Source organism: Gymnoscopelus braueri (assembly GCF_963280865.1).
Source record: "Gymnoscopelus braueri genome assembly, chromosome: 3".
NCBI classification, from domain to species: Eukaryota; Metazoa; Chordata; class Actinopteri; order Myctophiformes; family Myctophidae; genus Gymnoscopelus; species Gymnoscopelus braueri.
This window is the reverse complement of record NC_137612.1, coordinates 37,417,445-37,432,444: the sequence shown is the minus strand read 5'-3', so window position 1 is coordinate 37,432,444 and position 15,000 is coordinate 37,417,445. Positions and strand designations below refer to the sequence as shown.

At 41.6% G+C, this 15,000-nt stretch overlaps 1 protein-coding gene across 1 annotated transcript in view; it reads right to left on the bottom strand.

Moving 5' to 3' along the window:
- LOC308082663 (guanine nucleotide-binding protein G(s) subunit alpha-like) overlaps positions 1-15,000 on the bottom strand; it is a 46,654-nt gene that overhangs the window by 2,325 nt on the left and 29,329 nt on the right. Inside the window, 6 exon segments of the mRNA XM_080424599.1 lie at positions 1,382-1,449; positions 1,719-1,849; positions 2,365-2,485; positions 2,792-2,850; positions 3,559-3,632; positions 4,607-4,661. Of these exon segments, the coding sequence (XP_080280725.1) occupies positions 1,382-1,449; positions 1,719-1,849; positions 2,365-2,485; positions 2,792-2,850; positions 3,559-3,632; positions 4,607-4,661 (508 nt within the window).

Below are 15,000 nucleotides of genomic sequence, written 5' to 3'. Positions count from 1 at the left end.
GTAGATAGATAGATCGATAAATACAGGAATAACATTACAAAAAGCACCATCAATAATGAAGCAGCCGTATACAGTAGAATACACCTTCCTGCAGTATGCAGAACAACAAACACAGAGTCACAGTGTCATCACACTATCCCGCCTCAAAAAGCATGATTGAGTATCTACGCAAAACGGTATACACACAATTTATCATTTTTGACACAGGCACGCAACTGTGTATAAACACAGGCACACAACTGCGTATAAATCAGGCTTTACATGTTTTTTATTACTATTAGTCATAGGCTACTGTACTGTATGTCCCGAAACTAGCTGTTGCCAATGTGAAATGAATAGGCCTAAATATGGCCCATTTCTTGCCTGAAATGTGATCAAACGCTTTGTATGGTTAGTTTACAGACAAACTGCCATTAGAACAACCAGAGATGTACACAGGGCCCCACTGGCTGGCTGCTGCCCAATGCAGAGCTCTGGGCACACTGTCCTACAACTCCACTAGTATTAATTGTGATTTTTGAATTATAAAATGTTGATAGAATGCACACATCACCTGTTGGGGTACTGGGTTAATAGAGAATCATGAAAAGGAATAGGAACGGTCCGTGTATGAAATTCACTGGAGCGAGGAGCGTACAAGTGTAGCCTAATACACGTACGATTATTCATTATGATTGACATTATGATCATAAATATGTCCTCAGCGCAAACGTGATTTTGTTATTCATTCATTATTCGGGTAATTCGATCGTCGAACAGAACATCCTAAGTGTAGCCTATAGGATATACCGATGCAATGACAGCGGGGAATATTAAAATAAATGATGTACTCCCATGTGTATGCTTGTAATGTGAGAAACCTCTGTCTAAAAGCAATGCAAATACAGCATTAAAAAAATGTTTTCAGGGGACACAAACGCGCCGCACACCGAAAACAGCAGATCTACAAGCTCACGTAACTTGTCGCATCGTGCTTGTAGATTGGTTATTTTTGGCGTGCAACAGCGTCATATGATGAAGTGTAAATCTTACGTCGCCATAGGAAGCAAATCCTAGGTGTTCTACTGAAACATAATTTAAAATATTCTCGTGGAAATCTACAAATACAAATCAGCGTTGTCTTTGATTGAAAAGAATGGTGTACTGCATGTTACTGCATGTACAGTACTGTAATCCTACAGGCTGGGGGCGGCCCAACACTCAGCAGGGAGTGTTGGGCGGGAGGAGTAGGACAGAGGCTCTACGTCCTCCCGGATACGACGGCGGTGACAACACAGAAATGTGTGTGGGGAGGAAATAATAGGTATGACGACTAAATTGGGGAGGAAAGAAAAGGGGTAAAAAGCTCAAATAAAAGACGAAAAGAAAGGTGCACACGTACCAGAAACTCATCCCGTATGAAGTACTTTGCCCTTGTGACCCGGGGATCTTCCCCTGGCTCTGGTATTGCTGTTGTAGAAGGGAAATAGCATGTCATTGCGTAAGACCTACAGTATTGGGTGATTTATACTTGGTTGCGCACAGTTTTGTGCAATTAAAATAGCATAACGATAATAATAATGATAATAATAATAGCTCAGATTTATATAAGTACCCAAAGTCTCTTTACATAAAAGAAAAGGAAGAACACGTGACATATCATAACATATGATAACACAAACAAAGGTCTAAAACGGATGTGAACTGGATATTACAGACCAGCCATTATAATGACTTACCATCATCAGGTGTAGTGTAGCGTGCAAACTCAGGGAAATACTCCTCAATTTTAGATTTCCCTGCCAGGACCTTCTCTGCCAGCAGGTCCTGCTTATTCAGGAAGAGGATTACTGAAATGGTCCGTAGCCATCTGCGGGTGAACACAAAGGGTCAGGTTAGAGCCTGGTTTCTGGAGCCTTGCCTGAACCAAAATAGGTCACAGGCCTATTGTTGTTGAGCCCCGACAGGTTTAGAAAAGAAACCTGCTTGAATAAACGTAGGCCAAGGGGGTGACACTGTAAATGTACATATTTCTAATATAACTTTATAAATTATGAATGAAAAATGTGTGAGAAAAAAAAGAAAAAATAAGTGTGAATATTTCACAGGGGTTATGAACAACAGCAGGCCCTCACACCGTATCATTATGACATTTCGTTTTGTAAATGGTTTGTGATCCTGTTGGACCAAGCTTTATGCTGAACTAACATCAGCAGCAGTATTTGTCTGTCTGAGAAAGCGGCAAGGTTCGATGCATTGTCAGAGAAGCGACTGCCGTTTACCCCACCGCGGTAGGAGGCAGAGCCAGCCAAAAAGTAGAGCAGCGAAATTGAGAAAAAGTAAACATTTGCCGCTGCTGCTCTATGGCGAGACAGAGCAACAAACCTGTTGTTCCAGATGTTCTTGAAGAGGTTGAGGGCTTCCTGCAGCCTGTTGGTCTGATTGTCTTCTCTGATCACCATGTTGTAGCTGCTACTGGCCACCACGAAGATGATGGCTGTCACATCTATGTTGTGCACGCACACACATACGCACACGCACACGCACACACGCACACGCACACGCACACGCACACACACACACACACACACACACACACACACACACACACACACAGGTATGAACACATAATACATCAGGATTAACATAGGATTAACATGATCAATTCAAACAATTTGCAAAACTACCATAAAACGTAATAGATACGTCTTGTTGGTTTTGCTCATAATTTATTTAAATGTATTTATTATTCAAATGGCCCAGAGCAGAGCTTCAGGACAGTGAAGCAGCATAGTAGGTTAGCACTCCATACCGTTAAAACACTGGATCCACTTCCGACGCTCATCCCTCTGACCTCCAACGTCAAACATACTGTGTAAAAAGTTACAAGAACACAGTCAGGCGAAGGAAAAGAATATGCCTAATGTATTCTCTTCGTACTTGGTACGTAGCTTATCTACGTGATCACGTGTGGCAACGCAACACATTGTGAGTTTGAAGATAAGCTATTTTCTAGTCTAAATCAGGCTTAAGTACGCTCTTAGTGGAGTAAGATACATTGGCCATGATTCAGAACGCTATAATCTTATCTCTGCCTGAGACATGAAGGAACACATCTGTAATGAGGGAGTCTGATTACGTATTATTTGCAGGAATCCTACATGTTTTCAATATCACAAAGTCATACTTTTTACAGTGTGGCTACTCAGTGTCGAGCCATCTAGAAGAGGGTCTCTGTCTTGTCTGTCTGGGCATCTGTGTGTCTGTGTGTCCGGAGCTAATCTTGCAAACGAAACCGCTGGACGGATCAGCGTCAAATTCCTTAATTTTATAATTTTATAATGGAAGTCAAAGGGGCTGTGATCAGGCTGAAACCTTGACCAAATGTGGAGTCATCATATGTCATAGATACGTCACAGACATCCACATGATAATATTTGTTCATGCTTCTTCAGACCCCTAATAACGTTGGACAACTAAAAACTTAAGATCTAGATCTGCTCATCTTTTTGGAGGTGTCCAGGGCTGACTAATGACCATAATAACAACAATGGGTAAACAAGAACAACAACAACTCACTGGAAATTGACTTTGTCTATTTGAAATCTCGTCTCGAAGATCCCGGACGTCAGCACTCTGCATCTCAACAGGTCCTGAAAAGACAAGAAGAGAGGAACGGGAGGAACATTAGACGGAGAGAAGAAACAGAAAAGAAAGAGAGAAGACAGCAGAGAGAGGAGGACAAGGAGAGATAGAAAAGAAGGAGAGAGGAGAGGGGAGGGATGGAAGAGAGCGATAGATGATAAGGGAAGGAGAGGGAGATAAGGAGGAGAGGAAATCCACTTGAATCAAATCACCATTCTGGCGCTGTCGGGTGGAAACCTTGTATGTCCAAAACCGTTCCTTTTTTATTATTATATAAAAAAATGATTTTAAAATAGTATGACAAAGTAAAGCATTAATTTATGAAAAAACATAAAAAGTTGAACTACAGAGATACGACGTTTCCGCCCGACAAGCGTCGATTTGCATAATGATTCAACCATTCAATGACCCATGACATTCCTGTAAGACGTCAAACATTACTCAGCACATAATGCAGGTTGTGTAAGACGCAGACGGTGTATCTCAACTTATCACCACACATATTCTGCGCATTTCCCATTGCTGCCAAAGTATTGCCAACTTTAATATTTTATCTTTAATATTCATACTTTATTTTATAATTGTATAACATCCGGTAACATTTAACTGTGTATGAGTGAGTGACAAATACAATACTGATGAATATCGAATCTTTTTTTCATTTCAAAGACCCCCAGTTTGATATGCATTAGGTCACAGACCCCTAATTGATATGATCCTCAGTGCTAGTTTAACTCTGTTTACGGGTCCATTTGGTTTCATTTGTACAGACCCGTAAGGGTCCGTTTTGGTTTCTAACTATCAATCATTTGTCAGGGAACCCCTGGAACCCCATCCAGGACCCCTGAGGGTCACTGGACCGCACAGTGACAACCAGTGGTGTGTAAGGTGCTACAACACACATGCTATAGTATGTAGGCAGGTGTGTATATCTGTAGACTCGAATGTGTGTTTGTTAGAACGTAAAAAAGTAAAAGCGTACCTGATCAGTGGGTGAGTAGTCGTTCAGCTTGACCACATCAATCCTGTCTAAGAAGCTGCAGAAGGAAGAGAAAAATAAGTTAGGCCTCTGAGACACATGTTAAATGTAGAATAACAAAGAATATAGAGTATATCGGAAGTTGATTTGTAATTGTCAATATGTTCCACACACAACACTGCTCATCGCAGTCGAGATAAAAAATAATTGGGCACGCCACTCTGGTTTATGTCCCAATGCTTTGGCCAAATAGTCGAATACAGTAGGGGCAGCCATAGCTTAGCATAGTAATACAATTTAGGCATTAAGCAGACGCTCTTATCCAGAGCGACTTACAATAAGCAACGTAAACACATGCATCAAATGCAGAGAGACAGTGTATAGTGCCTCAGTAGACTAGGATCACAGGTAATCCAAGAACCTGAGCACTCCCCCCATTGCTCCACCGGGCGCAGCCCCATAGCGCCCACTGCTCCTGATACTTAGGATGGGTTAAATGCACGTTTTCTTCACTGTACATGCAAATATGTAAGTAAGCCTTGACAAGCCATGTGACAGGAAACTGTCTCCTGTTTTTGTAGCATGAGACAGCTTGATGTACAAGTACACCCCCTGGACATGACACTAGTATGTCGCACTAGCACCCCCAATCCAACCCTTGATGCTGAGTGCCAAGAAGGGAGGCATTGGGTCCCATGTTCATAGTCTTTGGTATGATCCGGGGCGAGGAATCGAACCCCAACCTCCCAATCTCAGGGCGGACACTCTAAGCACAAAGCCACTGAGCAGCAAATGTACAGTGGCAAATACGACAAAGGAGAGCAGACCAGATTCATCCATTCATTCCTTATGAACATCTGAGCTGGGTGAAGCTGAAACTGAACTCCCCCCGTGGGCTTAAACAGAGATCTTCCCTGCTTCACTCATGTATTACTTGGTGAGGATAGAATGTCACACATAAATTTTTCACACATGCACAAAGGCACATAAAATACATCCACCAGCAGTCAAAGCAAGGGGAAAGGGACATTGACAGCCAGCAGAGGGCGTGTGTTTTAATTGAGAGTGATCGGAGACAAGGAGGTCTGAGTCACCAGCAGCCTTCTGCTCTGTCAGACTGGAGGAGCCAGTCAATGGAACCGCTGTAGTATAGTACTTAAACAGGAGGAGAGGTGTGTGTGTGTGTGTGTGTGTGTGCGTGTGCGTGTGCGTGTGCGTGTGCGTGTGCGTGTGTGTGTGCGCGTGCGCGTGCGTGCGTGCGTGAGCGCGTGTCTGTGTGTGTTTGTTATAATACAGTCAGATTGACAGACCACCTACCTTAGTCAGTAGGCTACTGAATGTGTATAGTTTTGGCAATGCACTGACCTACATTCACACTGTGGGGGATTTATGAATTTATAATTGATCTTCAATGTACCTTTCCAATTTTGCCCATAACAAGAGCAGATGCTGTATCTTTATTTCTCATACAAAATGAGCCGTGGGACTCTACTTTTACACAGTAAACTCCTCAGTGTTCGTTTAAGCCATTTGGGTCCATTTATAATTTGTTGCTGTCAGGTGGAATGGTTTAGGATATAGGTGTATATCCTAAACCATTCCTTTTTTATTATTATAAAAACATGTGTGGTCCCACTGGTCTATTATGACATGCCCAAAAATAGGGACGCTAGGGTTCATGTGGTTTAAACATCCAGGCTGTGTCTTTGCGGTCCTTTCGGATCAAATAAAAAGGCCACATGATGTGAAAACAACGGGAGTGGCTCCGCTCTGGCACCGGGTAGAGAGGAATGAGCTATAAGTCAGGCCACCCAGAGGAATTAGGTGATTATCTGGTTAGTTACCGTGGCAGGCCCTAAAAGTCTCCCCACCCTGCATGTACTGTACCGTAGCAGCGCTACTACTGCCCATTATGGATAACATGGCAGTCTACTTTTCAAGCAGGGTGCGACCGTTTATCGATTAACAATATTTAATGAATTGAAGTAGATAGGAGGACATCTTAACAAGAGCAAAACTATAGTGATTACATTAACCCATTCAATGCGGGAACGCATGTGTCATTTTAGGTTTTAGCTATGACCATCATTTCATACTCTGGCTATTCAAAAATAGCAGATATACAAGCTCGTAGCTTGTAGATCGTCTAAATTTCGGCGCTTTTCGGCGATAGTTCTATCTTCTTTCACTTTCTCCACCCCCAAGGTTGGAGCCCTGTGCTTCAGCACCTAAAACACTTCCATTAAGCTGGCACTGCCCAAATCCTTAAATCAATGTAAACGTTTGCCGTGCACGTGCGCCGCCATTCATGCACGTACATGAACGTCCACGTGTATGCGCACCATGCGCGTTGCATACAGGCAACGAGTCACGACTGATTGACACATATCAGTGTCGAATTTAGGACGCGCAAATTCGCAATGCGTTGTTGATGTTTTCTGATGTTTGAGCACATGAACAGAAAATGATAAACGTCTATGCAACCACTGAAAACAACTATTATCATTTTAATTGTGGCAAAAACTAGGACAATTCTGAAGTGAATGTTGGAAACCGGGTTTTAGAGATATGTGTCGGGACACACAGCTTGAAATCGGGACAATCCCGGCCAAACCGGGACGTCTTGTCACCCTAGTCTGTCTGTCTGCCTGCCTGTGTCTGTCTGTGTCTGCCGGTCCTTCTATCCAACGGAGAAGCAGGATGCTGGCTAGTGGTTGGCCGTGGGGGCAAAGGTATGCGGTGGTGTAAAGTAACTAAGTACATTTACTCAATTCCTGTACAACTTTGAGGTACTTTTACTAGACTTTACTTTTCCATTTTTTGATACTTTATCCTTCCACTCCACTACATCCCAAAGGCAAATATTGTAGTTTTGACTCCACTACACTGATTTGAAAACATTAGTTACAAGTTACTTTGCAGTTTTATTAGAGTTTTCTACACTGTGGTATTGCTACTTTTACTTGAGTAACAACTCTGTGAATACTTCTCCACCACTGACAGTATGTAAGGCCCTCAGAGAGGACTGGGAATGTAGCAGGCTGGGGTGAAATGTGACATGAGGGCTGCAGGTCACACACTGACAGCAACACACACACACACACACACACACACACACACACACACACACACACACACACACACACACACACACACACACGTACACACGTACACGCACACACGCACACACGCACACACACACACACACGCTGAGGACCCTTTTCCACCAAAAGAACTTTGGTTCTAGAACTGGTTCCGTTCTAGATTCTTGGAACCATGGTGCTTTCACGGAACTGGCCGCGAACCGGCTTGCGTCTCCACTAGTTTTAAGCAACCAAGACCGTTGGTCTACACACGCATAGATATAATACCCAAGGCCTGTAGTATGGGCCAATATAAGGCTGATACTTGTCACAGAAGGTTTGCTTCCATATTCAGGTCAAATGAGCAATCTGAAGGATTTAGGCGGAAACGCGTTTGTCTCAGACTACCGCTGGGCACTTTAAAGATAAATCATCTACCAGACCTAGATCTATTTTCGGTCATTCAGTTTGTTCTATATTGGATTACAGATTGTAGAATTAAACCATCCATGTATCTGGTTGAACTAAAACTTCTCTCACTCTACTGTATAACAACCAGGTCATGTCTAACACAGTCTACAGGCCGGTTCCTATTTCCCGGTATCACAATGAAAGGTTTCAAGAAAAGAAATACAAAGTTCTAATTATTTTAAATGAATGTGATATTATCAATAAAGTCTTTGTAATTTGACAATTTGCCTCACCGCTGTCGGGCAGAAACCTTGTATCTCCTAATTTCAACCTTTTATGTTTTTTCGTCATGTAATGCCCTACTCTGTCATACAAGAGTGTCAAACAAACGTAGAGAAAATAGCCGATTTACAAGCTCACAATGCGTCGCATCACGTTGACATTGTGAGCTTGTAGATCGGCTATATTCACTATTTCAGAAAAGTGTTGTTCCATTTCCTGAAAAGTGAAGGTTTCCACCCGACGGTGACAATATCATACTGGGTGTCCTTGAAATTGTGATGGGTATACATATACAGCATGCAGTCAGGTTGTACTTGTTTGGAAACACTTGTAATCAGGATGTCCTGGCCATGGAATGTGGAACGGAATGAACAACAAACCCCATCAAGCCCCATCCATCCATCCAGTCCAGGGTTTGTTTTGCACCAAGGACAACTCTCCACCATGTAGTGTTCAAGGGGCAAACCCCCTTCGCTGGAATTGAAGCCCACTTCCGGGTTCTCGTTCAGCCTGCTGTTCCTATTAATGGCCCAGCAGATGTCGCTATTTCACCTTCTACTGGTCTCAATAAGATATAATCTCAATGCAAGTCAATGAGGTTTTGGGGCGAACTTTATACTTGATGGTATTACCTTAGTAAACATTTTCATAAATACTTTATGTTTTCGATCGCTAGTTTAAAGTATTTTTTTTCAATCATCATGATATGCGTTTAGTAAATTATGGTCCCATTAATTCTTGAATTAATTATGAAGTAGGGTATGTTTCTATAGGGTTTCTACTGGTTCTACCGAATGAAGACCCGCCCTTGCCGTGGTTGCAGCCAATAGCATTAGGGTTTCCGTTAGCATTTCGGACCGGATATAGAAAGATGGCGGATTTGAAATCGCTGAAAAAGAGGCTTCAAAACGGGTCAGTAGAAACCAGGGGCGTGACTTTGTCCATTACATTTTATGGTTGTGTTGTGTTGTGTTGTGTTGTGTTGTGTTGTGTTGTGTTGTGTTGTGTTGTGTTGTGTTGTGTTGTGTTGTGTTGTGTTGTGTTGTGTTGTGTTGTGTTGTGTTGTGTTGTGTTGTGTTGTGTTGTGTTGTGTTGTGTTGTGTTGTGTTGTGTTGTGTTGTGAAGCCACTAAGGAAGAGCTTTTCAGGATTATAGTTCTCATTAATGGCCTAGAGAGGGTGTTGCCATTTCCCCCCTGTTGGCTCCTGAACAATTACCGAGGGATTTGACCGGACTTTACATTTGATTTTCTTACCGTAGTAATCATTGTCATAAATACTTTATGCTTTCAGTCGCTAGTTTAAAGCCTTCTTTCAATAACCATAATTATGAGTTTTTGTTAAATTATGGTCCCATTAATTTTTTTAATTGATGATGAAGTAGGGTATGCTTTTAGGGCTTCTACTGGCTCTACTGTAGTACTGAGTGAAGACCCGCCCTCGCTGCCCTTCCAGCCAATAGCATTTGTTTCCGGGTTGCTTTTCGGGAAGATGGTGGATTTCAATAGCAGAAAAAGTGGCTTCCAGATGTTTTACAGTCTATGGTTGTGTTGTGTTGTACGTTGCAGTTCCTTATGGTAAAGAGTGGCATCAACAGTCACACTGGGGTCTGTGACCAATGTGTCAGGGACCAGGGTAGTGGTTGGGATTTAGATTGGGAGACACTTACACTTATGCATGCGCGCGCGCACACGCGCACACGCGCGCGCACACGCGCGCGTGTGCGCACACACACGTTATTGTATTACAATACATGTGAGGACATCAACGTTTTAGCACCGCGATTTTCTGAATGACACTTTTACATTTGTTTTGCCATTTTTAACCATAACCCATAAGATGAAAATAGCAGATCTACAAGCTCACATCGACCCGGCACGCAACTAAGTGTAAGTCGGGCGTGACTTCAACCCCAACCACTGAATCTAACCCTCTAAATGCCTAATCCTAACCCTAACTCCAACCTGAATCTTTTCTTAATTGTAAGCCAAACTCAACCAAATCTATTTTTAACCACAAAACAGCCATTTCCCCTGTCAGGACCAGGAAAATTGTCCTCATAATGTCTATTTCTCAAATTCTGCAATGCTTGTGGGGACATTTTGGCCCTCACAAGTAATACATGTGTACACACACACACGCACGCACGCACGCACGCACACACACACAAGCACACACACGCACACACACACACGGGCGGCGGGCCAACAAAGGGCAGATAACCACACAGTACAAATAGTCAGTGTTAATTTAACTCTGAGAGTTTAAAAATGGACCCAGAAGGACCCATGAGAGGAGTTAAATGAACACTGAAGATTTGCCAGTGCATTGGGCCAGTCTGGTGCCTCCACCTCCCCCCAGAGGCTGAGTGGCTCTGCTGTTCTGTTCTATTCTGTTCTGCAGTGGAGGACAAAGTATATTGTTGCTGTGTCGGGCAGAAACCTCTTACTCGAGTAAATGTACTTAGTTACTGCCCACCACTGGCCAACAGCAGTGATGGAAGAAGTACACTATTCTTTTTTTTTTTTTACTTAAGTAAAAGTAGCAATACCCGAATGTAAAATCACTCTGTTAAAAGTAGAAGTACTGTATTCCAAATGTTACTTGAGTAAAAGTACAAAAAAGTATTGCCGTCAAAATCTACTTACAGAGCCAAAGTAAAATTACTCTTTTTGCTGATAGGCTGAATAGCCAAAGTATAAAATAGGGCTTAAAGGGATAGTTCACCCCCAAAATGACCTTTTTTTTATCGATTACTAATGGAGCCTTGAATTCATGGCAATGCTTTTGTCGCATTCCTAAGCCAATAATTTGTCTCCATTGAGTAACTTGTGACTAAAGATGTTCAATAATTGTGGTGGAGAAAAAAGTACCATATTGTCTCTGAGATGCAGTGGAGAAGTATAAAGTATTGAAAAATGGAAAGACTCAAGTAAAGAAAAAGTTGTATTTAAGTACAGTACTTGAGTAAAAGTTACTTTTCACCTCTGGCCGGCAGACCACAGAATACAGTCCCAAGCCCAAGTTGTACTACTGTCTCTGAAGCTTATAACCTCCTGGCAATGCCATCCAAAAAACATCACATTCAAGGTTTAATTCAAACCGCTGCTTACTTGAAAATGTACTATTTACAATTCAGCCATTTAGCCTAGACTTACAGTAAGCAAGGTAAACACGAGGTAATACATCAAATGCATAGTAGGATCATAGGTAAACCAAGAACCTATCATCAGTCTAAACTGTATAATATCAAAACATTTATAATTTGTACATTGAAACTACAGGATGCCAGGTCTACAGATAAATCTGGCATCTGTCTACATAACATGCTGTCTAAATGACATTTTAGCCTTTGCATAAGTCTGCAAGGTCGTCAAGGGCTGCCGTGTTTAGTGGTCAGATGAGTGGGCCACGTGCATTTTCAGAGCATGTTTATTTTTTTATGATCAATCAGATCAGGCTGTGAATGAATATCATCATTAAAATCTTTAAGAGTTTTGCCAATTATTTGAGGGCCCACTTGCAATATCCTTACGGGCCACCAGTGGGCCCACAACTTGAGAACCATTGTTTTAATGTATAATCAATGCTCCCCATTACGACGTTGTTGTCGCGCGTCAAATATAGCAGATGTACAAGCTCACGACACGTATAGATCTAACTACTAAATTATCTAAAAAATATATAATATCAATTAAATAGATCAGTTCGATTAACTGTTGCACCCCCTTGTCTGAACTAGGCTTAAGCCCCAAAAAAAACAAGATTAACACTAATCCCAACATTCAGAGCCATACAGAGATAATAAGGAATCAGGCAGTGGAGCTAACATGGCAACCACTGACCACTGTCGACAGCCAAACCTGTGTTTATCTATGGCTCTGGTCTGGGTGGTGTGCCGACAGACCCAGCACAAACACGCGGCTCAATTTTTAGCAGTTCTCCCCTATTAATAGGAGAGTTGCCAATAATAACTCTTGCCTAGTAAGTTGAACTAAATAATAGCGGCTGCCCCAGAAACAGAGATGGTCTGGAGCTGTGTGTGTGTGTGTGTGTGTGTGTGTGTGTGTGTGTGTGTGTGTGTGTGTGTGTGTGTGTGTGTGTGTGTGTGTGTGTGTGTGTGTGTGTGTGTGTGTGTGTGTGTGTGTAGCACAGCTAGGGTTATTCTGGGGTGGCAGACAGGCTGACATAGCCCCTGTAAATACATACAGCACACTTGTCTGGTGAATAGAAATAGCCTAGTATTTACAAGAGCTGATAAAAAAAGATGTATCCATTTTATATCATTGCTGTCGGGCGGAAACCTTGTATGTCCAAAACCGTTCCTTTTTAATTATGATTTTTAATAGTGAAAATAGCCTATCTACAAGCTCATGTAGATGTGCTATTTTCACAGTTTTTGTGTGACACTCTTCTATGATGGAATAGGGCATTAATTTACGGAAAAACATAAAGAAATTGAAATATGGAGATATGAGGTTTCTGCCCGACAGCGGTTATTTTAAATGCTGGACGATGGTGTATTGTAAATTCACCATTTCCAGTGATTTTATTCCAAAGATGAATTAACATAGGCAACAGCAGCCAGACACACTACCACGCAAATGTACACACCTATGATTTGTTTGACTTAAAATTTTCCGTTATCTAAATCAACTGTCCTTTCCAACCAAAGAAGACAGTTCTATGTAATCAATCTAGGCTAATTTTAGAGAGGAATAAGGTCATTTTTTCATTCAAACTAATTTAGGCTATGCTCTCCACACTTTTCCATTTCCAAAAATAAAGACTACCACAAAAAAAAAGTTTTGTTTATTGCTAGGCCAGTGGTTCTCAAACCTTTTCAAGTCAACCAAGACCCCCAAAGTAGCAGATCTACTTCGTGACACGCTATGAGCTTGTATATCTGATATTTATATACGAAGTATAAAATACGATTAAAGTGGTTAAAATGATTGTGATGCTGTATTAACCAATTATGCTGGGGGCCTCCTGGAAACTCCCCCAGGACCCCTGATTTTGACGTTTGAGAATTCTAGGCAGTAGGCACCCACTTCTTAGAATAGAATGATCCGAAAAAATCTACACACCACTCCCATAAAGCATAAACGGCAACATGTTTCAATTCTACCTCTTTCAATGCTCAAAAACAAATATGGAAAGAAAAAAAAAGTTTTCAAATGCTACAACCAAACATTTGCCTAAATCTTAAACATGGCTAAGGCTTTGAGAATTCATCAGAAAGGTTTTCTTTTTTTTGGGGGGGGGGGGGGAGAATTCCCCTTTCCTCAGTGATCTCACCTGGGTCTAATTTGTAAAAAAAAAAACAGAGAGGGGGACATTTAGGCCCTATATACATCCTACAACAAACAGCAAAAAGTTCAAGTGCAACATTTATCTTTTTTTGTATTACTATTTTTGAATTTACATTTGATTTAAAATTGACAAATCTTGACACATTTTCCCAAAACAGCGATAACGTGGGGCGGCCATAGCTGAGTGGTTAGCGAGCCCGCCTAGGGAACCAGAGACCCTGGTTGCCCCAGGTTCGATTCCAGGCTTTCCCAGCATATGTGCCGATGATATGAAATTTGTCCCTGAGCAAGACTCTTAACCCCAATTGCTCACAGGTTCTCATTGGAAACAAGACCGCAAGGACTTTCATGAACGACCTGTTAAAAGGAATTATCCTTTTTTATCCTAACATACATTTTAAATTAAATTGTTAAATAGTGACATTATCACACATAAATATCAAACATATCCGACAGTTTCCCAACAGTAAAATGCATGTATTTATTTCAGTCTGACCAGAAGCAGGGATGAAAAATATCCCCACCGGCCATAAAAACCAATGATATGAGACATGAGAGGACATGCAGAGGCTGCAGTGTCGAGTCGACAAACGGCGCGTTGCCCAACAAAGCTGATAATGCTCTCATAATGCATTCATCCTGTTAAAGACGCAGTATTAGGGTGGATTACCCAGATTGTGAGATAGTATTTACCTTCAGCAACACTATAGGATTAGGCTACTCTGAGCTGGTCTGAAGCCAGACTTATACTCAACACAACGGCTAACCGGAACAGAGGGCACCTGGTGTTTCTTTTTTTAAATGTTGTATTTTATATTAGATTTACATTTACATATAAATGAGGGGCCAAATACATATAACATATTTTATTTCTACAAATACTACACATTGCTACAAAACCTGTGATATCCACTCATTTCATTAACAAGAAATTGAAGGGTAAATTTAGGTCTGATGATGATGTATCGTGCATGTTCAAATCATATACACTTTACATTATTTCAAACGATTTTCCAAGGCATACATTTATTATTTAATTATTTTTACATTTTGGGGAAAAAAACTGCGAATTTAACGTTGCGGTGCCCACTGGACCTGTATCCAACACATCGTATCATGCACAGAAAATAGCTGATCTACAAACTCACAATGCGACGCATTGTGAACATGTAGATCGTCTATTTTCGGCACACAATACCGGTGCGCAACTAAGAATAAATCAGGCTTAAGAACAAATGTTGACTAGGAGCCCAGACGCCGGGCGGAACACATTTAATGGTGACTTCTGCAATTGTAACAATGCATAA